The 9513-nt window shown below is 32.8% G+C and overlaps 1 protein-coding gene across 2 annotated transcripts; it reads left to right on the top strand.

Moving 5' to 3' along the window:
• The first annotated feature begins 279 nt into the window (after positions 1 to 279).
• Positions 280 to 9231, top strand: tll (nuclear receptor subfamily 2 group E member tailless). Of its 2 annotated transcripts, none has more exons than XM_035883609.2 (4): positions 280 to 368; positions 7665 to 7901; positions 8095 to 8321; positions 8512 to 9231. In XM_035883609.2, exons 1-4 carry the CDS (start codon positions 299 to 301, stop codon positions 9184 to 9186), a joined length of 1209 nt encoding a protein of 402 aa, XP_035739502.1. In that variant the 5' UTR covers positions 280 to 298; the 3' UTR covers positions 9187 to 9231. The 2 variants fall into 2 exon arrangements, with proteins under 2 accessions (XP_035739502.1, XP_085514768.1); XM_085658642.1 differs by lacking the exon at positions 280 to 368 and adding an exon at positions 6767 to 6862.
• The last annotated feature ends 282 nt before the right edge of the window (positions 9232 to 9513 follow it).

A 9513-nucleotide genomic window follows, 5' to 3' on the forward strand; every position in this document is an offset into this window, starting at 1 on the left:
ACCGATGTATTTTGTTACTCTATTATTTATTTATTTATTTATTTTTTTTTTCTTTATCTATCTATCTTTTTGCTCCCGTTTCCCTCGAAATATACCAGTTAAAAGTTTGAAATTGTTACGTGAAATTTTGTCTTAACTCTCGTTTCTGTTATGATAGAAATAGAGAGAGAAGGACAGGAAGTGTTGTGAAGATTATATACATATATATATCTATATATATATATATATATATATATATATATATAAGGACTATTATAACGAGATAATAACGGAAGAGAGAGAGAGAGAGAGAGAGAAAATGCAGAATCAAGAACAACAAGTGGGACACATCCCGGTTACTCAACCAAAGTTACCACCAGCCTCGTCCAGTAAGGTTTCCATGATTGTTATCTCGTTTTTTAGATAAGTGATATTTATTTATTGTTTTTCATTTTAACGACGAATGTGGGATAATCGTATACGTGTTGATGTTATTGACGTTATAGAAACAAAAAACATAACAATACATAGTGTATGTATACAGTGAGTGAGTGAGAGAGATAGATAATGAGTGAGTGAGAGAGAGAGATAGAGAGAGGGAGAGAGAGAAAGATGTTGTTAATTAAATCAATCGTTAAGATGTTAAATCTTTTTTCAAAGAAGATAAAATCTCTTGTTGATGTTTATCAGTAATAAATAATTGAGTAAACAATTTCTTTTTTTATTATTAAATTATATCTATTATAAAATGCGGAACGAATAGATTTTCTATATCATTTTAAATTTATCGTTAGTCGTTTATATGCCATAAAACAAAAACATTCAATATAACTAATTACAATGAATAATATTTCTTCTGAAATTGAGGGTCGTTCCATTGTTGACAGTTTTAGTTTTAAAATGTCTATACCTGACAAGCATATTCATTGGACATGTTTATGGCATGTATTTCTATCTAAATCATATATTATTTTCTTACGTTAGAGATTTTCCTTACGTTAGACATTTTTTTTTCCATTAGACATTTTTTGTGGATTATTTTTTTTTTGTTTTTTTTTTTTCATGAAGAATTAAAAATGGACATAAAATTTTTGTCCCTTCTATCTGTAGTATTGTTGTTGTTATTGTTATTATTTTTATTTTTATTATTATTATTATTATTATTATTATTATTATTATTGCTTTTAATGAATCAAAACAATAAGACAGTTTTTTAATTGTCACAAAATAGAAGAAAAGAAAAATTTCTTTCGAGGTACTCGTAAAAATTTGTATTTTCTCTTTGTCAAAGAAATTACTCATCGTCTTTATATTTTTATTTTAGAAGAAAGAGAGAAAGAGAAAGAGAAAAAGAGAGAGAGAGAGAGAGAGAGAGGGATAGAAGGAAAATATCGTAAAAAGTAAATACCAGATAAAAAAGGAAAAAGTAGAGAAAGGAAAATATTTTAGACAAAAGTGTTTTATCTGGTTTTCTTTTTTTTTCCCCCCGTAAAACAAAATGCGATTAGAAAAATTCGTTGGCTTTTAATTCTTTTATATTATTTTCATTCGGAATAATAAAATTTTATCTTGAAATCGAATAAAATTTGATTTTGTAAATACGAATCGGTGAAAATCTGCGCGTTTCTTTTTCCTTTTTTTTTCTTTTTTTTTCTAAATATTTAATAGTTTCGATTAAAGAGAGAAAGAGAGAGAAAGAGAGAGAGAGAGAGAGAGAGAGAGAGCGAGAGAAAAAAATATATTTATGGATTTAATTTCTTTTTCTTCATATCGTAGAACTTTTCTTCAAAGAAAGAAAGAAAAAGAACAAAAGAAAAAGAAAACAAACAAACAGTAAGGAGATCTATTTATTTTACATATTTATATATATATATATATATATTTTTTTTTCTTCCTTTTTTTGTTGTTTTTCTTTTTGCAAACAAAAACATCATCGATCACTGTGCTTATCGATAATCTTTTTCGCCTAAGTTTTCACATGATATATTTACGTACGATCTCGTCGTGTGATCTCTCGTGTGAAATAAAAAGCATGTGGCATTTAAATGAGTGAGCCGATCACGTTTGTCTTTTTTCTTTTTTCTTTTTTTTCGGGACATTTAAATGACTCGTAGTCTATCCTACCCCTCTTCACCCCGACGGAGCTCGTCCATGAGAAAATTATGACAGATGGTGTAATCGTTTCCACGATGCGAACGCGGAATCAGGGTGGGTGGACGAGCTAACAGGTTGCCATGCATCACTGATGATCATTCGACGGCCGTCAGTTGTTCAAGAATCTCCGCTACTTGATTTAGAAATCTTTTGCTTTCTTTTTCCTCCTTATTGGTTTTCTTTTTTTTTATTTTTTTTTTTTTTTTTTTAACAATCCTCATATAAACGTCGATAATTCATACGCAAAATTCTTTACTATTTATATACTTATAGATATTAATTAATTAATTTATTAATTATTACATTGGATTGATATATTTTGATCAAGGAGGCACATTAAAATTTGCACTAATTGTTATTTCAATATATAAAAGAGAAAGAAATAAAGAAAATTGATATAACGAAAATAATATTAATTTAGATTGACCAATGGACAATTTCAGAATATTCAATAATGTATATATATATATATATATATATATATATATATATATATATATATACATTTGTTTTTTATTTAGATTATAAAATATTAATATTATCAGAATTAACCGGTAAAAATTTACTAATCTTATATAATTCGTTCATAAATAAAACATATAAATTTTATTCAAACGATTATGATAATCGGCATAATAATGAAAACAAAACGAACCTATTGAAATTTTATCCTTAGATAATACGTATATTTTTTTCCATTAAAACAACTATTGATAGTGATTTTTTTATTGGATTAAAAAATAACTATCCATTTATGACTGAACAGAGAGAGAGAGAGAGAGAGAGAGAGAGAGAGAGAGAGTGACGAGTTGTTTAGAACAAAAGGACGATAATTTAAGGGCTAAATGTTAAAAAAAGAGAAACTTCGAAGGGGGTTGAAGGAGGAAAAGGAGGAGGGATGAAGGAGTGAGAGGGGGTGTTTAAAACACAGTGAAACATCGCAGATGACGGATGAATACGGTCTAAGCACCCTACGTATAACTCGATACGATAAAGTATAACATAATGTAATACACGCGTGTACTATCTACTGTAGTTTAAAAAGAGAGAGAGAGAGAGAAAGGGAGAAAGAAAGAGAGAGATATATAGAACACCATCGATATCGCGTATCGATATGACTAGGAACACATGTCAGAAAATTCCCATGCTTCAGTAACGCCTACGTTATACTATATCACCACCTGATGGCCCGGGAAACGTTATGGTCGATTGTTTTTTTAGGATGAACGATGATGTCATCCTAATTGCTCTTTTTTCACCTGCTCATCGATTATCTACTTTAATTATCTTTGTCTCTCTCTCTCTCTCTCTCTCTCTCTCTCTCTGTCTCTCTATCTCTATCTCTATCTATCTATCTATCTATCTATCTATCTATCTCTACCTCTATCTCTCTCTCTCTCGCTCTCTTTTTCATTATTTTCAATTTTTCCCCTTTCATACATAATTTATTATACGTTAAATTAAATCGTAATAATTAATACGAGACGCAAAGTATTATTTTGCGTTCTTTTTCTTTCTTTTTTTTTCTTTTTTTTTTTTTTTTTTGATCCTACGATAAAAAATATTATGCGAAAGATTAAAAAAAATGGAAGAAAGGAAAAAACGAAGGAAACTTCGATAGGACCGACCAAATATGGTTTAGATAAAGTTTTGGAACAACGTTTTCTTTTTTTTTTTTTTTTCTTCTTTTCTTTTCTTTTCTATATTTTTTTTTTTTCTTTTTTTCATCGACGAATAACGTTGTCCTATAATTAACTGGAGTAAAGTAACGGGGTAAAAGTATAATTTCGTAAAGGGAAAAAAGTGAACTTGTAATTTTTTTTTCCCGATTTTTCGTTTACCACACGGAGAACTTCGTGTCTTTTATATACACGGCGAACCAACCCCTTTTTACTTTCTCTCTTTTTCTTTTCTTTTTTTCTTCCTTTTTTTTTTTTGTTTCTTTCTTTCTCTCTTCCTTCTTTCCTTTCTTCCTTCCTTCCTTCCTTCCTTCCTTCCTTCCTTCCTTCCTTCCTTCTTTCTCTTACCCTTCGCGAAGCGACGGTCAGTAACTTTTTTTTTTTCTTTTTTTGTTCTTTTTCCACAATTTTGAATCGCTAATATACGGTCCTGTCCTTTTCTTTTTCTCATCTTTTTTTTTCCCCCAACTCAACTCAACTCAACTCAACTCAACTCAACTCAATTCAATTCAACACAACACAATACAGCAAAATATGTATGCATGTGTACGTGCATACAATGTGTACAGCACGCATCGATAATATAAAATGGCAAGGAATCGAAAAATACGGGTGAAGGGTGAAAGTGGATGAAAAGATTGAGATGGGTGAATAGGTTGAGATGGGTGAGAAGGTTAAGGTGGGTGAGAAGAGTGAAATGGTGTATTTGTGAAGCGAGATAGGTTGAATTGATCTTGTTGGATCCTTCGGCATTATCTTTATCATTTATATATATATATATATATATATATATATATATATATATATATCGTTCGATCGTTAATTAATAAAATTATTAATCGATAATAATTTAACTCGAGCAACTGGACTATACCATTTCTGAGTTTTACCGTCACGTGTTTGATTGGGAAAAATTTTACATTCACACCGAATCCAACCACCCATCCAAACCCCGTTCACCATTCCCATTCCCGTCATCGCATCTTTGGTATACCATTATATATCAGGAATGACAAAGTGAAAGGGAAAAAAAAAGGGATCCCGATTATACGATTTAATGTCAGTAGTTTTATATCATGATATCTAATCGACGAAGCGAGCTTTCGTTCATCCGACATAGGTAATAAAACCCGAGGTAAGAGGGGTAGAAAACCGATGCTTTATGGCACTGTCTCTTTCTCTCTCTCTCTCTCTCTCTCTCTCTCTCTCTCTTTCTCTCTTACTTTGTCTGTCTGTCTGTCGGCGGCCACTGTAAAAATCCCATATGAAACTTTGAGAATAAGCGCGATTTCTGCAAAAGCGGAAAAATGATGGACTTTAAGAGTCTCCGCTAAAACACAGGCTATGACCAACCGAATGAAAAATTCAATTGCGAATGACTATCTCTTTCTCTCTCTGTCACTCTCTTTCACATACACACACACATATATATATACACACAACATAGATATATACATACATACATACATGCATGCATGTATATATACACGCCTATATCGCGTTTCATTCGCTATTTCTCTCTCTCTCTCTCTCTCTCTCTCTCTCTGTGTATCTATCTATCTTTCTTTCTTTCTTTTTTCTTTTTTTACTTAGTACATGTACGTACATACATTTTTCTGTCTCTTTTGCGTATACAGTAGGATATTGTACTACGAAGTACGAATGCAAATTTTATGCAGTCAGTGCCCGCGTGTCTCAGCTCGACGACAGGAAAAGAGAGAGAGAGAGAGAAAGAAGAGCCTCGCGTGATTCTGTGGCACGCTTGCACGCTCGCGAGCCTACGTGCGTACGCTTTCAAACTTTCCCTCGGCTAGGGAAAGAAGGGCCTCCGTAAGGGCGGACGATTTCTCCCCTGTTATATTCGGTACGAACCGCGAGACTCATGCATATAGATACATACACGTTTATATATATATATATATTATATTATATACATAGGCGTAGCCGGACAGCTCTTGGAAAATCCTTCGAGAGACCTTTGAACTCGATTCTACGAACGAAGGAACGAACGAATTTTTTTTTTCTTTTCTTTTCTTTTCTTTCTTTTTTTTTTTTGTTCCCACAATCGACATCGGGATCGTTTAAGAATTTGTTAGGAAAAAAGAAAGAAAAGAAAAGTGAAAAAGGAAGGTAAAAAAAATGCTAATTTACAAATCTCTATCTCTTTCTGTTCCTTTTTCTTTTTTTTTTTTGTTTTCTTTTTTTTTTTTTTTTTTTTTTTTTGTTATAGAAAAAAAAAGAGAATTAGTAAACATATACGTTATACGTAAAGTATCGTGAATAATCCTACGACATTGGAATACTCGATAATCATGTTAATTGTTTTAATTGTTTGATAGATCTTTATCGTATTGTGTAAATTGATAATTCAAAATTAAAGTTGAATAATTATTATCATGAAATTTTATAGATTTTACAGATGATAGTATCGAAGAAATTGAGAGAAATGAAGAGAATAGAAGTGGAATGGAAGAAAAGAAAAGAAAGAGAGAATATATCTTGATACGTACAGTTCTTATACTCTAATACACGCACACAAACACCCTTTCTCTCCTCCTCCCCCCCCCCCCACACACACACACATATAAATATTTGTATTGACCGCTTAACATATTTTACCTAGAAAAAGTAAATAGTTTAGCAGGAGATAAAGAAAAGTATTTATCGATAGAGAGATTTCCAAAGTGAAGAGGGAAATAATAGAATGAATGAGTAAAAGAGAGTGAGAGAGAGAAAGAGAGAGAGAGAGAGAGAGAAAAATGAGAAAGAGAAAGAGAGATGGAGCGATATGAGTCGACGAAGTGTCGCGTTTCTTGCTGCTCACTTAAAATCTTTGAATAGATCGACCACATCCGGTCCATTGAAGTCGTCCCATTCACAATCTCTTTAGCATCAATGGCGTAGGCGGTGCCAGTGACAAGGAGTTGCTTGGTAGTCCTGTATTGTAAAAGCGTCATATAAATCCACCCTTCCAATGTCACTCTCCTCAACCTTTACCATTACCTTTGCTCGATTTTTTAGATTCCAATAAAGGGAATCGTAAAATAATGGTAATGGCTTTTTAAATTATACCATGACTATCATGTTATGTTAAATGACAAATCTCAATCTATTTATTCGATTTTTCAACAAATGTTACTACCCTTCTTCTCCTCAACCATTTCATCGCCCCCTCATCATCATCTTCATCATTATCCCTACCCTAGTGTTTTTACTCACTGACGAACGAGTCTTCAAAGCAAAATATATCTATGGCGTTGGTGTTATTAACCACCATTGAAAAGCCATGCTAGATTTAACCCTCCTTACGTCATCTACCTTTTTTATCTTCTCTCAATGAACTTTGACAATGAAAACGTTTAATCGTATACCGATGATCGTACTGATACCTCTCATCTTTACCCCTATCTCCCTTTTCCTCCTCTTTCTCCTCTTTCTCATTCTTATCCTCCTTGTTATCAAGCAAAAAAATAGAGAAATAAAAGAAATATGATAAATTATATATATATATATATATAAACGGTAGTAATGTGTATTAATAATTTAATGATTATACATATTATTATTAATTAGTAAGTTACATAGATTTATATTATTATTAATATATTACAGATATTGATACATTAGTATTAGTATTAATAATTACGCATTAGTAATATAATAGATTCTCGATGATTATATTTCTTCTAACATTTTAATATCTTCCTTTCTTTCTTTGTCCTTTTTTTTTTTTTTTTTTTTTTTGATTCAATTCCTTCGTATTATTTTTTTGGATTTTTACCGATATTTTTGAAATTATCCTTTTAATTTCATTTCATCCGTTTCGTTTCTCTGTGTTCTCTCTTGGCGCAGGTCGAATACTTTACGACATACCGTGCAAGGTATGTCGGGATCATTCGTCGGGCAAACATTATGGTATATTCGCATGTGACGGATGTGCCGGTTTCTTCAAAAGGTCGATAAGAAGAAATCGACAATACGTTTGCAAGGCCAAGTCCGAGGGTGGCTGTATGGTCGATAAAACTCATCGTAATCAGTGCCGAGCGTGTAGATTAGCCAAATGCATTCAAGCAGGCATGAACAAAGATGGTGAGTTCGAATGATGTACAACGAGAACGACAACGACAGCAATGACGATGACGACGGCGACGACGACGACGACGGCGACGATGCTGGATGTCATTTAAAAACTATTCTATTTTTTTTCTCTTTTTTCGTATGCTTATTCCATTTATTTATTTATTTATTTTTTTTCTTTTTTTTTTTTCTTTCATTATTCCAGCCGTACAACACGAACGTGGACCAAGAAACTCGACCTTACGACGTCAAATGGCACTTTATTTTAAGGAGCCCGAAATGATGAGCAGCATCGTACCGCAATCGACTGCAGCAGCATTGGATCTTGCTCTGCCAAAACCACCGACGGAACCTCGAGTATCGATAGCGCCGTCCACCCCACATCATCCCCTTCCTCATCCAATTTATTGCAACAGCATTGCTTTGCCAAAGGTAGGTCACATTTTATGATCTATAAAGAGAATATAATAATAGAATTATATCGTAACAATGTCAATAGGATTAATTTTTTTCCTCATTATTCATGACTTCTTTCTTTTTCTTTTTTTTTTTTTTTCTTTCTTTCTTTCTTTTTCCCTCTCCTTCTTCCTCTTTTCATTTTTATCATACATTCGACACTCAGATACCAGTTACCATGGCAAATCTACCTGTTATCCCATTGATACCAGCGATCACGGCGGAATCGGTTTGCGAGCAAGCAGCGAGATTATTATTTTTGAACGTACATTGGGCAAGAGAATTGGCAGCTGGTACGAATCTGGTTATCGAAGATCAACTGGCCTTATTGGAATCCTCTTGGAGAGAATTGTTCCTTTTAGCGGCGGCACAAATGTTACCTACGCTAGATCCAACCCCCCTTTTACCACCAGGTACCCAAGGTCTTGGATTGGCCGTCGAAGTAACACGTTTCAGGGATACATTGGCCGGTTTTCATGCTATGAATCTCGATCAGCACGAATTCGCATGCGTAAGGGCTATTGTCCTTTTTAAAGCCGGCCTTGACAGCGATCCGGTATCAAGTAGCCGAAGTAGTAGCTCTGGCTCGGCCTCTCCTAACAATGGTACAAGGCTAAAGGATGCAGTTGCGGTCGCAAGATTACGGGACGGTGCACAATTAGCGCTTGGACAAAGATTAAGCGGTGCCTCCTTTGGTGCACTTAGGTTTGGAAAGTTGCTATTATTATTGCCAACTTTAAGATCGGTCTCTACCCATGCGATTGAGGAACTTTTTTTTAGGCGAACCATCGGCATTATACCAATCGAAAGGATTATATGTGACATGTACAAATCCGGTTAAAATCAAATTTGTATATCGATTCGTTGTGTAATATGTATTGCTTAATTAAGGGCCAAAGCATTAAAAAAAAAAAAAAAAAAAAAAAAAAACAAAAAAAAAAAAAGAGGGGGAAAAAAAGAAGGAAACAGATTAATCGAGAACAAAATTATCTTTCGTTCATGAATTTTCAAGGAATTTTTAAATGTAATTGACAAAGATAACAATCATATTTTAAGATATATATATATATAATTTTTTTGAAGGATCAATGAAAAATTAATGACGATTTTAAATTATCAATTGATTTTATTAGTTTTACGTTTCTAATCTATATTTTCTCTTAGCGAT

Source organism: Vespa mandarinia, chromosome 8, assembly GCF_050613455.1.
Source record: "Vespa mandarinia isolate Hongniang chromosome 8, ASM5061345v1, whole genome shotgun sequence".
Lineage (NCBI taxonomy): Eukaryota > Metazoa > Arthropoda > Insecta > Hymenoptera > Vespidae > Vespa > Vespa mandarinia.